Source organism: Ascidia mentula, chromosome 4 (assembly GCF_947561715.1).
Source record: "Ascidia mentula chromosome 4, kaAscMent1.1, whole genome shotgun sequence".
NCBI lineage: Eukaryota > Metazoa > Chordata > Ascidiacea > Phlebobranchia > Ascidiidae > Ascidia > Ascidia mentula.
The window spans coordinates 14,999,076-15,019,110 of record NC_138569.1 but is presented as its reverse complement, the minus strand read 5'-3'; the positions used below and the strand labels follow the sequence as shown (position 1 = coordinate 15,019,110).

Genomic DNA, 20,035 nt, shown 5'->3' with positions numbered 1-20,035 from the left:
AAACCGATTTATTTAGTGCGATTTTTGTGTGTTTGCTTTGTATAAACTTGACTACAGAAGGATAAGCAAAGCCATAATAATCATGGAGTATTAACTAACCTCTGAACTTTTTAATGTGAATCTCTTTGCTTTAAAGTGGTTTGGTTAAAAAAAACAAGATCCTGTTAACAGCACGGTTGAAAACTAACTATTGCTGTATGATGATTTCGAAACACCTTGTTAATAGTTTTTTATGTGGGTCAACCTTGGCCTATTCGTCACGCAACTGTGTTGGACACGTTAGTTTTTAAATAAATTGTTACTTTTGCTGCCAGGCAATAAATTGTTACTGATGCTGCCAGGCACGTTAGTTTTTCTTTCATTTCAGACCTTGCCGACGTGTTGGGCCTTATGTGCATTTCTTTGCCTGCTTGAAAATATCGACTCGAATGTGTCGTAAATTTGTTGCTTGAGAACTGTGGTCCATTATTTGTTGTTGCAATGACATCATCCGTCGTGTTCATGGCCTGTGAGGGCAAGAGATCTGCTGTTGTGAGGACCTTTCTCCTTTTTCTCAGCGATCGCATGAATTGCGAGGGCAACACTTTCCGTTTTGGAGAAAACAATGGTGCTCGTGGGCCACCTAGACTCCTATGGAACCTTGCATGGCGCCGTATACTGGCAAATATTCCATGGCGCAATATGACCAATATATTTTCAAACAAATATTACATGCATCGAAAGTTCTATTTCTTTTACATATCGTATCAATAAGAAACGGGTAAGGAAACAGGACATGATGATATAACCTCGCATATCCGTTGCACGTCAACTTTTTACTCTATAGGCATATGTGTATATTAAAAACCATGTTGCAAAAAAGCCATAATATTGGAGGCTTTTTTGCACATATATTGCATTGGTGGTTTTGCCTTAGCGCTATGGATTACCAAGCAGATCCGTTTGGCCATAATGCGCTCCACAGTGGTTTCGTCTCTGTTGTTTGGTACTCAGTATAGGGTACCTAACAGATCGACGGTCACCGAAAGGTACCACAAAGTGGAAAATAGTGTGCCCGTTAGTGTAAAAGCTAGCACAGTGCCACTATCAACAGCTGCACTGATGAGACCCTACAGGTCGAAATAGTGCGTGTACACACTCTGCAGCTCTCCAAAAACCATGTGATATACAACTTTAAATCTAGTAGTGTCGGGAAAGTTTTTGTGGTACCTAAACCAACATGAAGTATTGCCTGTACACGCATAGTGTACTGTAAACACATTCTTCCGGTAATTTGTAAGTCATATGGATGCGCTTTGATGAATTGGTGCATGGGACAGTGTTGCGAGAAGGTGACGTGATAACATAATTATGTTATCGCCGTGCGCCTAAAACAAGTTGACCTCGAGTAGTTCGGACAACGTTTACATTAAATCGTAATATTTAAATAATTTCCCCGACAATCTGGAGACAAGTTTCTCGGTAGAACCCTTGGATGTTAATATTTTTACAAAGTGGCATATAAAAGTTAAAAGAAATCAAAGGTATTATTTCTAAAAACGTTTGCTGTGTGTTATTGCGTTTTTTTTGCTTTGGCTTTCACCTGTCATATCGTTCACTACATCCCGTGCTGCAAAACTGTCCATGTATAAATATATAAAGACGATTTAAATGCCAACATACGAGAGCAAACTTTCATTTTCCTGGTATAAGGCCAAACTGTCGGTTAGTTTATTGTTTGCATTATATTGTATGTGTTTATGTTAGTGTTAATGCTTGTATAATTTCCCTCAAACAATAACAGGAAATATTACATCAATTAAAAAAATGGAAATAGTGTGGATAATCTAACGGCAGGGCAATTTTTCAAAGCTCCAAGAGTAATGTGTAACGGATTAACGTATATAGAAACTTATTTAGCAGGTACAAAACGAAGCGTGTTACGACAAGACTGTCAACAACTTCCAAATAACAGCCATGACGCAAATTGGCACCGAAGCAGAACTTGGTGATCATGATTCGAACTATTATTTTCTGCAGAGCAACTCTAAACTAGATCGACACTTTTTCAAATGGAATGTTATTCCCCTTACGTGCGATATAACCAAACCACGTCCATTCCTGTATAAAGATGTACGAAACTATCATACAAACAAAAATACATAGGTCATTGCACATATGGCCATGAAAAACTTTCAGAAGCGGTTATTTGCGGAATAAGAAAGCAACGGGGAAGACAGACACCGTGTGCAGAATAAAACCTCTCGGCACGAAGTCGAGATCGAGTTTTGGCGATAATGGAAATCATGCCTGTGTATACGTGAGGACTGCAGCAGTTGCAAGATTTTTTTGGAGGGCAAACAATACTACTGGCAGCAAATAAATAACAGCGCACGAATTGATTGCACGTACTGTTACAGAATTAGAGACATGTTGTTTGTATGTTCTCAAAATTGAAAGAGGCGCATTGCTGCAAGGTTTCGACAACAAATAAGTAAAAAAGAGTCTTGAGTGTTTTCTCTGCATAAAATAGTAATACAAAAAAAAGCAATTTAAATGACACATGCGACGCTGCGGGAAGACTTGATGTTGTGACTATCACATTTCGCAAAATACAGGAAAATAAAATAACGCACAATGTAGTTTGGATCATAATCTCTGGACCAATATGTGCGAAGGTTTTAACTTAGAAAAAAAATACCCAATTTATTGCTCAAACTTCGCGACCATAGAAATTCGTATTTACACTGAAAAAATGACACATTTCATTGAAAAGAAATAGTTGCTTCCGTTTTATTCCAGGTATATTGCTTTATTTTTGTCCATTACAATCTTGTGATGGAGTGCGTGGGTGTCTGGATAGTCGTTGTGGAACCTAAATCAACATGGTATTAGTACACAAGTATAGCGTGCACCTCCTTCCGACATTTTTCGCACTTTGATTAATTGGATACTCGATATCGTGTAACCAGGTCACACGGAAATGCAGCGTCATTTAAACGTGATTGCACTGTCATCGTGCGTCGTAAAAATGCTACTTGAGGTGACCTCGAGTGTGCCAGAAAACGTTTACATCAAACAAGACATGTTTGTGAACTCAACTCTCGCCCGAAACTTTTAATTAGAACTCTTTTCGCAACGCAAAAGTGCAAAATTTACAAAAATCAACATATCATTTCCTACGGTTGTTGGCTGCTGTGTCTAGATTTCCTGATATTGATTTTGTCTGTTCTTCTGTTGTTGATATTATTCCGGTCATGGCATTCCTCATTGGCTTCAACTTCTTCCACAATATGTCCGGCAGATCGGAATACAGAAAAGGGTTTGCTCCACTGTTGATTGGCAATAGCACGATTGCCGCCACTGCGTACGACTCTTTCGTCATTGTGACACCTAGAATGAATCAAAAAGATAAGCTTTTTTGAAAATTGAAAATTAGGAAATGCATATCGGCGTAACAACAACAATAACTGTAAAGCAGATACAATATATCGTTATTTCAGATGAACTGTCTCGGGTTACAAAACACAACAGGCAACCGATGTCTCATAGATGTTTGCTTTAAACCATTACTGGCACACACAATATAATTAGAATTCCAATTGCGATTTACCTGCAACGCTAATAAACGCCATTATGCAAATCGGAATCCAGCAACAAAAGTTGGTAACCACAATTCGGGTAATTTTCCTCTGCAAATTTGTAGTACTACTTTCCTTACGACCAGCCTTTCGAGCCTGTTGTCGTGATTTCCTTGAACATGAAAAAGATTAGCTGAAAAGTAGCCACCATATCACACTTTTGCTTGCAAAAGTACCTGAAGATCGTGAAGTAGATCGAAACCATGCAGATAAACGCACAAAAATTTATGACGATGATCATGAGAGAGTAGCCCCAAGATCTGTCGATGGAGCGATTGGGAAATAAACGTGGAAGGCAGACGCCATGGGCAGAGTAATATCCGAAGTAGATTTGGGGAAGAAGGGTTTCTTGTAGCTTGGCAATAATAGAAACGATGGCGGTCCATGTAAGTGAACTAGAAACAAAATAAACACATTGCCTACGATAGTTTTTTTGCTTAACTGTCAGTTCGTCCAACCTTCCAAAACCCGCAGTAAAATCCATGGTGGTTTGGTTCTGGAAAGTTTGCAGTCTTGTCACGAATTGCTCAATCTCTGCCCGGCTTAGAGTTTTGGTTAGAAATGTGCTGTCCTGATACCTTTTTAAAAACCGAAGGAAAAGTCGTTTTTCTTATGTTAACACACAAACCACATTAACACCTTTTTACCATATTCCAGAAACAAAGTAGTCTCGTTGGTGAAAAGTCAAAGGAACGAAAGCAAGAATCACGGCTACGAGCCAAGCCACAGCAATGACCAGAACCACCACACGCTTCTTGGCGTGAGAGAACGGCCTAAAACACGTGTGCTCTTGAAATAACCGCTTAAAATAGGTTTGTCATAACGTAGCGACAAAGATATGAAATGTGCAATTTGGCATTTAATATGAAGCAAATATTGAATAAAAAACCATTTGTTGCGTAATGACTGCACAAAATATCGTGAATAATCGGAAAGTAAAAACGTTGCTACCGTTTTTCGATGCAGTTGAGCCGTTTTAAGTAGTAGCGTGACAAACTTACCTGTAAACAGCGAACAATCTGAAGCCTGACATGATGGCGAGGGTGAACACCGACACTTGTGTGCTGATTACAGCCAAACTCCCCAGTGCAGAACACGCAATACTCCCCCTCCACTGCACGTCACGTCGACAATAAATACCGGCGTACACTTGGTTCACTGAGGCCAGACCCATCAAATATACCTGCATACATGGGTATGGTTTGGATAAAGTTTAAAAGGAAAATTTCGGTAAATTTTGGAAAGCTACATAACTTAAACGACGTCACCAACGACACAAGTGGCTTCAAAATGTCCACACACTCGTTGTCCAAATCGTTATAGACTGTTTTTTTTTATTGACTATACATTTGATGAGGTATACCGATTTATCTCAGTCACGCAATTGTGGTGATAAATTTTAGGGCGTCACTATTGTGGAATATGGAATATTTCGGTACTTCCAAACATATTGAAATTCCGTGACATGGAACAAAATGATGTAATTTACACTTCCGGACACGTCATAGGAGATCATGACGTACCCAACGCAGACGCAACGTCAAACCAATTTCCTGTCATGTTTTTTTATCCTTTTTACTATGTGAAGTAACTACCAACTGCTTTAACAGTCTGAATAATTACCCCTAAAAGGAAGTCGGCAACGGCAAGGTTGAGCACAAGCATCCTGTTGATGACGCCTATGGACGATCTCGTTGGTGACGATTTCAACATTTCCTTCGTGTTGTGAAAAATGACAGCCGAATTTCCAAAAACTGCACAAAATGCTGGCAGAAAAATGAATCTTTTAGAATATATAACAGGTAAATGCATTCAGCAATGGACATGCCAACCTGTAATCCAAATGATTGCTTGGAGTACGTACGAGCTTATCATAAAACTGTCAGACGAGAAAGGACTAGTAGCACAGTTCTGGCACTCGTCCTCGCCGTTTGCACATTCTTGAATTCCGTTACACACCTACCCAATAGAGTGCGATTTTACATCAGAATTACCACCTAAATATAACAATCAAAATTACCCTTATACGCGGGATGTATTTTGGGCTACCCGAAGCGCAGTAGAAATGTGTTGATGTGTTACAACCCATCTCGTCGCTGACGTCCTTGCAATCCGTTATTTGATCACAATGCTGGTCCACGCGTATGTGTATCGGGAGACCGGACTTTCCGTTATCAGCGCAATAAAACCTAATTAAATATGGAAACCTTATAAAAAAAATTCGTCCATAGGAAAAGAAGATGCATTTTATTGTGTATTTAACGCAAGCTTGCCTGTTTGTGCAGTTGTGTTCGTCCGCTGAAAGATCTGGGTCAGTGGTGTTACAAGTCGGATAACCGTCACATATTTCCTTTCCCGTCAGTCCTGATCCCGAGTTCGGACATCTAAGAGGAGAAATAATTGCAGTTATAAACTGACGCAGTCGTGGTCTGTACGTTAGCGGAATGGACGTCGTTTTCATCACAATAATTTCGGTTAAAATTGTGAGCCTAAATCGTGCTTGACAGCAATATTAGGCTCACTTTGTGCGCAAACTTACATAAATCCCATGTTGTGCTGGATATAGCTGCAAGAAGTTATGTTTGAATTCGGGCATAACGTTTTGTTGCATTCATCATCGAGGTCGTTGCATTCGATAATATTGTCGCATTTCGTGGCATAACCAGGACGTGTATATAAAAAGGCTGTGGGCGAAGAAAGATAATTTGAATGTCTCGGCAACCTATACTTCATACCAATGAAAATTACCCCAAGGCTTAGTTTTGCTGTAACCTGGGCGTCGACATTGGTACATTGAGGTACAATTCCATTCGTCTGATCCATCCAAGCAATCTGTGTTATCTAAATGCACATGCGACGGCTTGTATTATTAGATAAACTATATGTACATGTGTTAAAGTAAGCCAAGAAGTTGTTTCGTATTTTTCTATTCATTAAGCTAAATTCAACGAATTATCTGTGGTTCAAAGAATATAAAATATTCTTACTGTCGCATCGCATGTACTTCTCGACAATCTGCAATCCGTCGGCGCAGGAAAAAACATCGTTTGCGTTGAACGCGCAGTTTTTTTCATCTTCCTTGTTGGGACAGTCCGTCTGTCGGTTGCACACTTGCGTTCGGTCGATGCATTTCTGCGTTTGGTCTCCAGCTTGCGAGCAGATTATCTGGCCCACACTGCAATTTCCGCAATCGTATCCGTCTACAGCAAAAAAAATTAAAAAAAGCGTTGTATTTTCTTGGTCGGTTAAAAACACTCTGACACCAATAGTCGGTGAATAGGTTTTGTAAGCAGTTCTGACTTACACTGGCAAACTTGATCACAAATCGCCGGTCGATTTTGGAAACAAAGGCACTCGTCCGAAAGATCTTGGCAATGAAACTTTCTGTCGCATACTCGTTTATTCGTAATAACGGTCGATGAATCCAAACAGCGAAAACATTGACTGTTGAGGAATCCTTAAAGGCACAAAAGCAGTAATGTGCAAATATCTTAAAACATTGTTTCACGGCAGAAAACACGAACCCAATGACATTAAACCATTTCCAGTCGCGTTGCAGAAACATTCGTCGGTTCCTTCATCACAATCACTTGTCCCGTCACAAACATGGACTTCTGGTAGCATACAATGGTTGGTAACATAGCTCTTTGTGACAGCGCATTGTAATCCTGACCTACCCGGTCTGTAAACAAAATACACCTTGTCAGTTGGTTGGGTAAACAACACGGCTGTTCAAAAACAAGTTTTGTACGAAATTTTGCGACTTCCCATTGCCATAGTTTATATTTTTCTGTTTAATATTATAACACCTAGACGGTTTTGTGCCCGTGGACAAAGAAACGCGAACGAAAATGTTACACCAGCAGTAAACGCATATTTCCAAAAGTTAAGTATTGGGAACTTACGCGTATTTTATTTCGTCAGATCCAGAAGGACATTCAGGGATTAGATTACAAAACTGAACTCGAACTCGGCAAGCTTTCGGTTGAAATGGAGCTGGATCGCAGAGATAAGTGTGGGAGCATCCACACTCGTCGTTTCCTAGATGTGAGACATCACTGAATAATTTACCTTTTTACTTCAGGCGCCAAAAGCAATTATATGCTGGACAACAATTTAACAGATAAGTGAACACTTCATACCGAAAAAACAATCAATTTCGTCGTTGCATACATGCGGCTTTGTGATGTAACAAAACGCTTTTTTTCCAGTCACATGCATCCTTGCGCACGACCTCCCTGGTAGGTTGGAGTGAATCGAAGCATTGTATATTACCTCGTCGCTTCCATCACTGCACATAACAGGTGTCAAGCTCTTTGCTTTATTGCATTGTTCTACTGATAGCAAGCTTTTTTAAATTTACTCGATTTTGAAATATATGATTTTAATAAAAAAGAAAATCTCTTGCATTTTAATGTAACATCGAAAGCAAGAACATCACTTTTGCTTATCCGCGGGACATATTCGTGATTATTTACAAAAAAAAAAGTTGCTTACACCGCATTGCCAAAAAAACGATTTTGTTGGATGTAAGCCGACTCTTAGCTTAAATGTTTGTCAAGTTAAATGAAACTCACTTACTTGCAATCTACGATGCCGTTGCAAAATTGAACAATGCTGATGCATTTACTTTTGTCAACGCAGAGAAAGTTAAGATTTTGCTGGCAATTTGTTACCGCTGCAAGTGCAATAAAAGCCTAATTAGTGCACTACAACAAACTTATCTCAAAGAACAGTGCAGTATACTTACGTGTAAAAGAACTGTTATTGGTAGCTGTGTTTGCAGCCAGAGTTCCAGTCACGTACGCTATCACCAAAATAATCCATTTCATTTCCATGTTTACTGTAAACTACCTCAGTAACTCAAATTTTACTGTTTAGCTGCGGGCAAAACGCAATGGTTAAAGCCGTAAAGCACCTGTTGGGACATGATAATTATCACTGTTTAACAATGATTACAAAGCTGTCATACCAAACTTGTCCTCGCCAAATTTAAACCGTGTTTACATCACCAAGCGTCACAAATACTAGCCTCGGGTGTGCCAAAACCTCTTTGTCCGAGAAAAACGAAGGCGTTGCCCAACGCATTGTCGGCGGATGCAACGATAAATCAACTGTCATGGCTATCGTGTTTTGGATTTTCCTCGGCAGTGACTGGAGACATGTTGTCCTCGTGTATCCGTACACGTACGGGTTTGTCATGACGCGCTGCAAATAAAGCTAATTACCTCATGCATCAAATTTTTTTTTGAGCTGGACAGCTGAGTTATTGATTGCCATGCATGTAATATTGCATCTAATTAAGCCCCAATTTCGATCGATATATCAAACTTTATGGCCTTTCAAGTTTTATATACCGTCACTGCGTAAGTGAAACGCTTTTGTCAAAAAATACCCTCTAATACAATGGTTTCAGCATTTGCCCCTTTCACAAAATTGTTACATGTATCAAGTGTTTGATGGACATCTTATGTTTTGTGGCTTAGCATATATGCTTGTCAGCTCCCAACACAATTATATTTGACTGGACGTACAATTTCCTTTTTTTAACATCTGGTGAAAACACTTTACATATTTTTATTTGTTATCAGAAAATGTTCACGCAGCTTTAATCATGCCGTTATTGGTTTGATTAATTGCGGTATTTGTCACATTGTTGGGTTGGACCTGAATTGTCAAATTGGATTTGACCCAAGCTGAACTTGCAGTAATTTTAATATCACTTATATCTTGATACTTTCACACCAGTCGCTTTCAATCGTATGTACAGAGTTTGTGTAGCGCTTTTCCCTTAACAAATTTTAGGATTGACTATGTTCATTTTTGAACTTTTTTGCCTGAAGAGCCTTTACTAAGTACTATGCCTGGCAGCATCAACAACAAACTATTTAAACTCTAAAGTCCAAAGGTGCGTGGCCGGTGTTAGAAAGTACACGCGTCCTAATTTGTAATGAGTTTTGTGTTGTCGTCAACCCTTGGACAAGATTTCAACATCCACCTCTTCCTTTTTTTTGACTCCAACAACGTCAAATGCAGACCTTTTGGCATTTTCACATCTCGACTAAAAAAAGTCATCCTGTTTAACTATCTGTGAAATTCCTTCTAATTGACCTTTTTTTCTGTTTCACATCGATGTCAGTCCTGGTTGTAGCTTTTGACTTTACTATTAAGTCAGTACATAATCCCAGCTTTTGAACTGGATGGACAAAACGTACAGTCGGGTAGATTCAAGGATGTGGGTAATTTATTTATGTTCACGTATATCCATCAAAAACTAACTGCACAAACAAAATAAACAGTAGGAGTTTTTCCTGGAAATATTAAAGTTGCTTCTCAAAGACGTCCTGAGTCTAAAAATATGATGGTTTTGCTATCCGAAGTATTTTAGTGTAATGCTTTATGTGTTACAACATACCCTTGCTGCCTCGCACACGTAGTGTGATTTTCTGTTCGTTTTCAGACATCAGGCTGTTTAATCTTTCTCGAAAAGGAGAAGCGAGTTTTGCCCAAATTTTGTCAGGCAGACCAGAGTATAGAAATGGATTGGTTGCGCTGTTGATGGGCAGAATTGCAATGGCCGTCACCGAGTAGGCCGTCTTTGTAAAATGTACGCCTGAAAAACACATGTTGTAAAACAATTAAGATGCAAAAGAATCATTCACATAAATCTAACCCTTTACAAACATCCACAGAAATAGTATAGCTTATCGTATTACTAGCTTAGTAATAGATAATACGACCCAATGAAAATGAAACGTGTGACGTTTAAAAATATTTTTGGTAAAAGCCTTATTTCAAGATTTACTAACTCTATTTGCAAATGGTTTACCACTGGAATCGTATTTAGGCCTATTTTAATGTAGCATTTTTGAGATTTCTTCCGGTGTCCTTCTGTACCAATCGAAAAAGTTCGCTATGGCGACACCTACCGGCTTAAATGTTATTTAAGATAGGGTAAATAGAAAAAATGCTCTTCATGGGTTCACTGGTGAATCAGTAGATGCTAGAGGGCTAGGCATTATTGTAATGGCATAAATCGTACCGAACTTTGAAAAATGTGTGTATAACTTTGACCAAACACATGACTTACCAGAAACACTAATAAAAGCCATTACGCAAATAGGCATCCAACAGCAGAAATTAGTGATCACAATTCGAAAGATTTTTCTTTGCAGAGCAACACACTTGGGATTGTCCCGGCCGGCCCTTCTAGCGGTTGCCTGAGATTTTCTGTAGAGATAAACCACTCAGCTTCGTCCGATATTACCAACAAACAACCAAACCTGTATATAATAATGTAGGCAACTGCCATGTAGATGAAAGCACAGAAGTTTATGCAAATTATCACAAAGGAATAGACCCATGAGCGATCAATGGCGGGAATAGGAAAGAAACGGGGAAGACAGACACCGTGTACAGAATAAAACCCGAAGTAGTATCTCGGCACTAGTTCGGGACCTAGTCTTGCGACCGTCGAAATCATGCTTGCGTACGTGAGGGCTCTGCAGCAGATGTAAGTTTTTTTAGGCCTATAGTTTAAGTTATCAGTGTAACCAGTGTAACAATGTGTACTTTGGCTCCCCAGCTGTAAAGTTCTGTTTTACCGGGTCTTGAAAAGTTCGAAGCGCAGTGACGAACTCAGCCAAAGACGTTCGATTCGGAGCAGCAAGAAACTTATTTCGGCGGTACCTGAAAAAATTCTTGTGTAACGCTTATATTGAAAGTCGTTTACTTCATACCATAAACCAGACACGAAGAAATCTCTTTGATAAGATAAGAGTGGCGCAATAGCAATCATGATGGCAGTTATCCACGCCATTGCAGCAACTAATGCGACAACCCGCGGTCTTTTTCCCGCCGAAAAGGGCCTGCGGTAAAATATTTGTGAGATGTTAAATGTATTGGAGAGTTATTCATTAATGACAGCATAAACAAAATACACAATATTTATAATTTACGTAGATTGTGTTTAAAATTTTACGTAGATTGTGTTTAACTAACATTTCGTCTGCCACCCGGCAAGATGTCTTTAAGGTTATGGCGCAGCAGTTAAACCAGGTACACAAACACACGCAAAAAAGTAAAAAAAAATACATTTCCTGACTGCGGCAGGGGTACAATTTATAAATTCGTTTATAAACACAAATTCGCACTCATTTCATAACAGCTATGCAAGAGGCATACTTTTTTAAAGTTACCTGTAGACCAGAAGCAATCTGTAGCTTGCCATTATGGACAACGTAAACACCGACATTTCAGTGCTTATAACTGCCAGACACCCAAGTGCGGAACATGCTATGCTGCCTCGCCAGTGCATGTCCCGTCGACAATATATTTGCGCATACTTTAAATTGACGATTCCCAGTGAAATTATGTAGATCTGAACAAAAAACCGAACATATAATTAGCGATTCCTGAAGCTCCAGAAATCTTATGATATTGGTGTTATGATGGTAAACTTATGATGTTATATAAAAGGCCGAATTCTAGTTTTCCTAATGGGCTTGGCTGTACACACACTGGTCCAACTATACATTATGAGTTCGTTAAAAACAATAGTATGTCAACAAATTGTAGTATACCCCCAGTAGAAGGTCGGCAGTTGCCAGATTGAGGGTTAGCATTCTATTGATAAACGCCACGGTACATTTCGATCCAGGCGTAATCCACATCTGCCTCGCGTTGTGAACAATTACAGCCACATTACCGAAAATGGCACAAATACCTTGAACAGAAACACAAGAAATGCCCGGAGGATGTTAAACAGTTACGTTTCAGATGGACTAACCTGTCACCCACACAACTACTTGTAAGAAATACGAGCTAATAAGAAATTTGTCAGAAGAGAACGGACTTGTAGCACAGTTTTGACATTCGTCTTCACCGTATCGACAATCGTGAACTCCGTTGCATACCTGAATAGTTGCACGCTGTCGTTAATAAGCAGACCCCATTATAGATGGTGACTTAAAAGCTGAAAGGGATTTCCACCGTGAGTCTCAACCCCCCTTTGCAATCTCACGTATTCTTAATGTGAAAAAATCTCATTTACTTTGACCAGTGAAAGTGAAAGTAGTCCCAGTAGAGGGGGTTACAACTGCCGCATTTTTTGAAAAAAAGCTCACGAAAAATGTTGTGAATTACGCGTCTCTGTGTGCAACACTTTAGTAGCGTTTTACAAACCAAAACATAACCCTGGTTATTGGAATTGAAATTTGGAATTGTTTAAATATCAACTTGGAGCGGTGTTCGGTGCCAAATTTACCTTGTATCTTGGAACATATTTTGGTGTACCGGAAGGACAATAAAAGTTCGTGGTTGTGTTACAACCCATCTCGTCGCTGACGTCATTGCAGTCTGTAATTTGGTTACACCTCTGCGATAACCGAATGTGAATAGGAAGTCCTGACTTACCATGGTCGGCGCAATATAACCTGTACAACAAAACGGCCATTGGACACTTTGTATGCTTTTGAAAAAGGCTACGAAAAGGCTGTGAATAGTTTCGGAAGGCAGAAATAATATATTGTTTTTTTTTGGTCGCGCTTGTAGGCTATACCTGTTAGTGCAATTAAACTCGTCGGCTGAAAGCTCGGGTGATGCGCTGTTGCAGGTCGGATAACCATCGCAAATAGTTTTTCCTGGAAGCACTGTGCTTGAGTTTGGGCAACTTAAAAAAATAAAACACAAATGTCAATGTAAGATCTGAAAAGACTATATTCTCCCCTTGAAAAGACTACAAAGCAAAAGTAATCTTACACAAATTTCTTGTTTAACTTGACGTAGCGACAAGCATACACAGTTGAATTGGGACATAAGGTCTTGTTGCATTCGTCATCGAGACCGCTGCACTCAATAATGTTGTCGCACTTGGTTGCATACCCGGGTCTTTCAAAGCTAAAGGCTTTAAAAATTAAAAAAAGCAAAGGGTTAAATACATAAAGATGATTGATGATCATAGATCAGGGTAATTTTCATTACCACCAGGGCGACTCTCTCTTCTGCTTTTTCTGTGTGTTTTACATTTATACATTGAGGAACAATTCCATTCGTCTGATCCGTCCGAACAGTCTGGGTAACCTAAAACAAAGTTTATACAAAATGTGTCAAAAAGATAAGAAAACAAACAACAAAAACTCTCCAGAAGTGGTTGCTTAAAACCAGAGCTTCTCGGTTCACTCTAGTGCAGTGTTTTTCAATAGTTTTGTCATTGCATACCACCAACTGCTTTTTTAGTGTTATTGCGTATCATCAATCTGTTTCCAAGCCGATGTTTAAAACATAATGCTACACCAAAACACGCACAACAAACACCGTAAAACACAATTTAATGCGAAAACCAGGGGTAAAATATGCGCATAATTGTGCAGACTTTTGGAAGTTGTTTGTTACAAACAACTTTGTATGTTTAATTACATGCAACTTCATATACGAACCACAGCTCTTGTGAGAATAATTTTTTTGCAGGGTTAAAAAAAGAGTATAGCGTAAATGAAAAATATATTTGTTGTTATTTATTTTATAATCAATGAACATGGCTGTCATCAAGCAGGCAGGTATAACATCCGTATATTTCTATTAGATTAGTCCTGGATTTTACATGCGACCGTTGTTGTTTGAAACCACATCCAAAAAAAGATAGCATCCGTTCTCGAATGAAACATTAAGGTAAATGAAATGCCGCAAACTTCAACATGGGCGAACGTATCAAAAATATGTTTCAGAAGCACTTTTTTATTCAATGGGAAATAACGTAAAAAGCGGTTTTATATCAGAAGATCCTTGGTTTCCATTTTGAATTCTCGCGTGTTTAAACTAAATTCATTTTTACTTACGGTCGCAATGCATGTACTTTTGTACAGATTGCAGTCCATCCGCGCAGTTAAAAACCGGGTCATTGATGACTGGACAGTTATTTTCGTCTTCTCTATTCGGACAATCAATTATTTTGTCGCAAACTTGACTTCGGTTGATGCATTTTTTATTTCCATTAACAATCCCCGAGCACAGCACCTGACCCACTGTACAATTTCCACACTTCTGACCATCTAAAGAAGGAGAAAACGCACATTTTGTTCAATAAGTAAACCGTTTTAATGATTGGTTGTCGCTCTCCCTGTTATATTTAAAAGTGACTCAGAACTTGTTTGGTGGGTCTGCAAATTAGTTTTCGGAAATGCCGATGCATTTGTTCGCCAAGGTTGCGGGGAACAATTGCGTAGCATAATTTTCAATTGTTACCACCAGAGTAATTAATTGTTACGCGATTTACAAGCTAGGTCCATAGTCGCTTTACTTGTGTAGTGAATTTGCTTACATTGACACACTTGATTGCAGATCGGTGGACGTTTACGCAAACAGAGGCATTCGTCTGACAAATCTCGGCAATTAAAACTCATATCACACACGCGTTTTACGTTGACGATACTTGAATCGTCCAAACAACGAAAACACATGTTGTAGAGGTAATCTGAAACAATAAAAAACTTTGCATGTCACAAAAATCACTGTGCAAACTTAGGCTACGAGAAGCCTCACGTTCTGCGATGTAACTATTTTTTGCGATGCCTGTCGAGTTGCAGAAGCATTCGTCTGTGCCTTCGTCACAATCGTTTATTCCGTCACAAACGTGGACTTGAGGTAACATACAATGGTTTCTTACTGAGAGTTTCGTCACAGCACATTGTAAGCCAGGCAGGCCGGGACTGTCAATGTGTATATTAATAGGTAAAAGTGTAATAATAATTGGCATGATTTATGAACACGTTAATTACTAGTCAAGCTGCTTACGCGTATTTCAGTTCATCTGACCCGGATGGACAATTAGGAACAAGGTTACAGAACTGAGCTCGGACTCGACAGGTTTTTGGATCTCCAGGTCGAGGAATGCAGTGTAGAGATGTTGTGCAGTTACACTCATCATTTCCTACACAAGAATATTTCCTAAAATTGAATGTGCAGAAATGGTCCATGCTTACTTACCAAAATAACAATCAACTTGGTTGTTACAGACGTGAAACTGTGGGATGTAACATGTAGCCATTGTTCCGTTCACGGTTGTTTTTGTACATGCCCTCCCTGGCAAGCCGGCTTGAAGTGTTGCATTGTATCTAATCTCGTCTCCTCCATCCCTGAGTACAGAAACTTTAGTCAAGAAAAACGGATAGATTGGTTCGATTAAGAACTTACTTGCACTGTTTTATGCCGTCGCAAAACTTGCACATCGACAGACCTTGACTGTTATCCGCGCATTCAAAATGAATGCGTTTATCACATGGATCAAGTGGCACTGATACATTTGCAAAGCGCACATTTTTGCATTCTCCACCAGCTATAAGGGAAAGTATCACAATCCAGACTGCGGTTTCCACTTTTTTGCAACAAATTGCTTTCACCATATTCCTACCACGGTTCTTTGCAGGCTTTCCTTGGCCTTTGTCTACATAATTATCTGGGCGCAACCAGTACTGATGGTAGGTAGAATATGAGTATAGATATGATGCACTTCCCGTGTCGTTCGATTTATTGCAAACTTCCTTTCTGTCGAGGAACATTGGTAGGTGTGTTAACGTCGCGTTCAATGCGTTATAATATGGCCAAACAAAATGTGCGATGTCACTGCGGAAACTACTAAGCGTAAGTTTCGTAAATAGAACTTATAAATAGAATATGAGCAGGTTGATTTAAATGGTATCATACCCAAAGTCCTTTGAAGAAACTAACACGGATTCAGTTTGTCACACATTGATTTAGTGACTGAATAAAATACGAACAAGCCCTTGCACATGCTTTTATTTGTTCTTTCGTTGCGGTGGCAATTGTTTGCCACCACCATTAGTACACTGTAGTCTCCGCACGGGCAAAACGAACATTCCGAAACAAAAACATTCAACTCAGTCCATATGGTTCAAAAAGCATCAAAAACAAGTATTTGAAATCGTTTGTTGCCAATTAGCAACATAGAATAGGCCTACAACAGTGAGAGTCCGCGTGATAATGCAAACGCTACAGGATGGACGTCGAACTAACTAACGTGATATGGGCTAACCAAGCAATTGTTACAGCTCTCCACTAGAAGCGCCACCCATTCCTAGAAAGTTTTTGACTTTTCCGGCAACGTTGGCAAAGAGCGTGAAAATTCCACCCTGGCCTGTTTCTTTGCCGCTGCCGTAAGGAATAAGGGGTTGAATTTTTCCGTCAAGTGCGTCAATCCGTTTCAAATCTTCTTCCTTTATATTCAGCTTGAAACTGCCAAAGAAATACAAATACTGCATTTGCAAAAAACTTTCTCTCGAAACAAACGTTCATTGTTGCGCAACTACAATTAATCTTACCTGTTATAATTCATGTGCAGTCTTGTGGAATTGCTACTCCCTGGTATCACAGCAATGTTGCGAGACATAGCCCACTTAAGCACGACTTGAGCAGGTGTTGTTTGATATTTGGTGGCGATTCCTTTAATTGTTCTGTCATTTAATATTGGATTTTTGCGCATTCCATCATCTAACCACCCAACACCTATTGGAATAGAAAGATAAGTTACGTTTGTTACGTAAGTTACTTTTGACCCAATAAGGTTTACTCGAGGGCCTCAGAAAGTGTTTGGACTAAGCCCAATACAAAGTAACGACAACATTATATTACGCATATAATTGAGATACAATTTATTAAGTTTGAGTTTTTTGTATATACTTCAATGTATACTCCAGCGTATATTTTCTTTGCCATATGAACGAAAACATCACTTCAACAAACGCGCAGTTAAGCTGCTACATGTTGACACCGAATCTACGCACCCAGCATACTGTAGGCTTGGAATTGAATGCCTGTTCGTGTAGTGACAGCTCTGGTCTTGGGATCTTGAAAGTACGGATCGAGCCAGTTTTGCATGACAGAAATCTGTTGTCCGCCTTCCACCCATAGCTTTTCTACTTCCTCTGTGAAAAAGTTGCTGATTCCCAGGTCTTTTACGATGCCTTCTTTAACCAATTGGCGCATGTTTTTCCAGCCTTCCAGATAGGACGCTGTTCAAATTTTTGTTGGGTTATTTCCAATATGAATGTGTATCCTTTAATTTACTGAGATACCGCGTCATGGGTAAGTCAACACAGTCATTATATGTGAAAAAAAAATGCAAAAGTAATTCGAAGAGAAATAGGTTATTAATGTTTTGTAGTAACTATAAATAAACATGTGAACGTGACACTGTTTTTCGATTAAAAGAGACATAAAAGTTACGAATACCTGTGGCTTTGCAAGAGGGGTCTTCACCACAATCTGGGTAATGGATTAAAAGCAAATCCAAATAGTCGGTTTTCAAATTAGTTAGAGAGTCCTGCACTGCCTTACGCAACTCTTTCATTGCAAAATAACTAAAAAAGAAATTTTATTGTGACCGCCAATATCGAGTAGTCTCAATAAAATGTTTGTAGAATTTTAATAACTATAATATAGAACATAACTTTTAGATTTCCAAAAAAATGCGATATTTGTTGATGTAACGTTACCAGCACACTTAACGACAGCCTCTGGGTCAACAATTAAAGAGACTCATGCATTAGCGCCATCGAAGCACGGTTAAGAGTTAATCTATGGAAATGCAGTAGGCTATAATCCCTTAAATTGACAACAAAATATATTTTTATTGTGTATCGTTCTTCTGCATTTACAGGCATTTATGGCAATTCATTGTTGTTATTAACACCAAATGTTTTTCGATTTGCAATCGCCAATAACCTTAATTTCATACTTCGGCATAATCTTGGTGGTGATGAAGATTTGCTCTCGAGGCACTCCACTATTGGCTACCGCCTTTCCTATAGCTGCTTCTGACGTACCTCTATTGCCCGCTTCGTATATTTTTGCTGTGTCGATCAGTCTAAAAAAATGTACACCGTACATTGCAGGAAAGATATTCACAACGCCTGGCCTAAGCTTGATAATAGATGGTATTTGTCAAAACAATTTAACGTTAAAACTGAATTCACCTGTAACCAATTTCCAGCGCCTCTTTCACGATTCTGTAAGTAGAAGCACCCAGCCGGTATGTTCCCAATCCAAGCATGGGCACTGCAGAACAATTAACACCATAACCAAAAACGATGCGGGGTATTGGCAAAAAAGATTAAAGTCACCACTTACTCTTTCTGCCAGACTTTAAAGTAACAAAGGGAAAGACTTTAGATCTTTCAAGTGCTTCTTCTTCATCCTCGGTAAAATCCTCATGTTTTACCTCCGGGTCTTCTGCTGAAATGTTCTCTTCCTCTTGATTGGTTTGTTCTCTTATCTTCTCGGCCTCGTCCATCTCAACAATTTCGTCGATATCCAAATCTGTTGATTTGAACAGGTTTGCTGCCTTAGAAACTACTATTCAGTCAATAACATACGAAATGGTTGCTTCACAGTCTGTCCCTACCTTCCGTATTGTCACCATCGTTCGTAGCAGTTGCAGTTACCAAAACTACTACCAAAGCCACACAAATTATACGATACATGTCTATTTTATGTGTATTGGCCTAAAAGCTAAGCTAAATTTCTGTGTAAACAATTTGTATTAAAACAATCAACTTTCTGAACTAAGAAATATACATGTACTTTGGAATCAACCAGCATAAAGCGTACATCACACAACTCACGATTATCAAAACAAGTTGCTATATTAAACAGCACGAGACAACACGATGCAGAGGCCGTGGAAAACAGCTGGTGCTATTGTGTGGAACGGGATAATGCGCTTCCGTAACAGTGTGGAGCGAAATTGGACTAATATAAAAAGTTAAGCGTATGGACTCACAAGCCTACTCTTTTTGAAATGTATATTAAGACTGAAACTACAAAGTGCATGTGACGACATACTTAAAATGCGCACCGCCGGTGAAACATCGTATTTTGCAGTTTTATTAAAACTATTACTACTGTTTTCAGAAACAAAAACAAATAAAAAAATGCCAGCTCCTTTATTTGCTCGCATGTTCTTCTTGTGCAGCTAACTGATCGTTATGGTTTTATTTTTCATCCTCTACGCATGTGAAGGTCGCCTGACAAGTTGTGCGCCTGCGCACCAGTGTACCTTGGCCACAATATACCCCGTGAAGCCACTGAGCTCCTGTAGCTCAGTTGGTTGAGTGTTGGGCCTGGTTAGCCCAGGGTCGTGAGTTTCAGATCTCGCTTCGACTTGTCGAGCAAGTGGCTAATCCAGCTTGGCTGCAATGCCTTGGCTACGAAGCCTGTGAACCTTATGATCAGAATATTTAAACTGTGATCGCCAAATTAAAGGGCCTGCGCAGTGGGGCGATCCTGCCTTGCTTAGCGAAAGCATGGTATTACTGCGTTATTTCATTGTAAATTTATTTTTTTTGTTTTGCTACTGTTCAAGAGTGGTTATTAAAAGGATGGGGGGTTAGTTCTTGCCCTGC

General features: G+C 39.3%; 3 protein-coding genes across 3 annotated transcripts; all 3 read right to left on the bottom strand.

Moving 5' to 3' along the window:
* Nucleotides 1–2,760: 2,760 nt before the first annotated feature.
* On the bottom strand, nucleotides 2,761–8,458 carry LOC145898145 (uncharacterized). Its single transcript, XM_082986579.1, has 20 exons — nucleotides 8,371–8,458; nucleotides 8,202–8,298; nucleotides 7,763–7,911; nucleotides 7,526–7,661; nucleotides 7,145–7,302; nucleotides 6,925–7,077; nucleotides 6,608–6,820; nucleotides 6,369–6,461; nucleotides 6,160–6,304; nucleotides 5,894–6,004; nucleotides 5,641–5,809; nucleotides 5,453–5,579; nucleotides 5,244–5,386; nucleotides 4,622–4,803; nucleotides 4,268–4,393; nucleotides 4,079–4,198; nucleotides 3,797–4,015; nucleotides 3,593–3,732; nucleotides 3,163–3,372; nucleotides 2,761–2,854 (listed from the first exon to the last, which is right to left on the bottom strand). The coding sequence occupies exons 1-20, from the start codon at nucleotides 8,456–8,458 to the stop codon at nucleotides 2,805–2,807; spliced, it is 2,829 nt and encodes a 942-aa protein (XP_082842705.1). The 3' UTR covers nucleotides 2,761–2,804.
* A 1,130-nt stretch (nucleotides 8,459–9,588) lies between these two features.
* On the bottom strand, nucleotides 9,589–15,909 carry LOC145898144 (uncharacterized). The gene is made up of 20 exons (XM_082986578.1): nucleotides 15,810–15,909; nucleotides 15,603–15,751; nucleotides 15,411–15,546; nucleotides 15,159–15,325; nucleotides 14,938–15,090; nucleotides 14,456–14,668; nucleotides 13,644–13,700; nucleotides 13,380–13,524; nucleotides 13,180–13,290; nucleotides 12,886–13,054; nucleotides 12,409–12,535; nucleotides 12,203–12,345; nucleotides 11,819–12,000; nucleotides 11,360–11,488; nucleotides 11,193–11,309; nucleotides 10,904–11,122; nucleotides 10,711–10,850; nucleotides 10,036–10,233; nucleotides 9,749–9,816; nucleotides 9,589–9,681 (listed from the first exon to the last, which is right to left on the bottom strand). The coding sequence occupies exons 1-20, from the start codon at nucleotides 15,842–15,844 to the stop codon at nucleotides 9,589–9,591; spliced, it is 2,751 nt and encodes a 916-aa protein (XP_082842704.1). The 5' UTR covers nucleotides 15,845–15,909.
* Nucleotides 15,910–16,413: 504 nt separating this feature from the next.
* On the bottom strand, nucleotides 16,414–19,157 carry LOC145899015 (methylglyoxal reductase DkgB-like). Its single transcript, XM_082987723.1, has 8 exons — nucleotides 19,036–19,157; nucleotides 18,762–18,950; nucleotides 18,608–18,689; nucleotides 18,370–18,498; nucleotides 17,865–17,992; nucleotides 17,417–17,644; nucleotides 16,955–17,138; nucleotides 16,414–16,868 (listed from the first exon to the last, which is right to left on the bottom strand). Exons 1-8 carry the CDS (start codon nucleotides 19,112–19,114, stop codon nucleotides 16,679–16,681), a joined length of 1,209 nt encoding a protein of 402 aa, XP_082843849.1. The 5' UTR covers nucleotides 19,115–19,157; the 3' UTR covers nucleotides 16,414–16,678.
* Nucleotides 19,158–20,035: the final 878 nt, after the last annotated feature.

Coding starts and splice junctions, on each gene's coding strand:
- LOC145898145 (XM_082986579.1), bottom strand. CDS start 8,458: ATGGAAATGAAATGGATTATTTTGGTGATAGCGTACGTGACTGGAACT. Junction 7,303..7,525: donor TCTGACGAAATAAAATACGC/GTAAGTTCCCAA, acceptor TTTTGTTTACAG/ACCGGGTAGGTCAGGATTAC. Junction 5,810..5,893: donor GAACACAACTGCACAAACAG/GCAAGCTTGCGT, acceptor ATATTTAATTAG/GTTTTATTGCGCTGATAACG.
- LOC145898144 (XM_082986578.1), bottom strand. CDS start 15,844: ATGTGCAAGTTTTGCGACGGCATAAAACAGTGCAA. Junction 15,547..15,602: donor CCAAGTTGATTGTTATTTTG/GTAAGTAAGCAT, acceptor ATTCTTGTGTAG/GAAATGATGAGTGTAACTGC. Junction 13,525..13,643: donor TTGTTCCTCAATGTATAAAT/GTAAAACACACA, acceptor TAATTTTTAAAG/CCTTTAGCTTTGAAAGACCC.
- LOC145899015 (XM_082987723.1), bottom strand. CDS start 19,114: ATGTATCGTATAATTTGTGTGGCTTTGGTAGTAGTTTTGGTAACTGCA. Junction 18,690..18,761: donor TTTAAAGTCTGGCAGAAAGA/GTAAGTGGTGAC, acceptor ATTGTTCTGCAG/TGCCCATGCTTGGATTGGGA. Junction 17,645..17,864: donor CCCCTCTTGCAAAGCCACAG/GTATTCGTAACT, acceptor AAATTTGAACAG/CGTCCTATCTGGAAGGCTGG.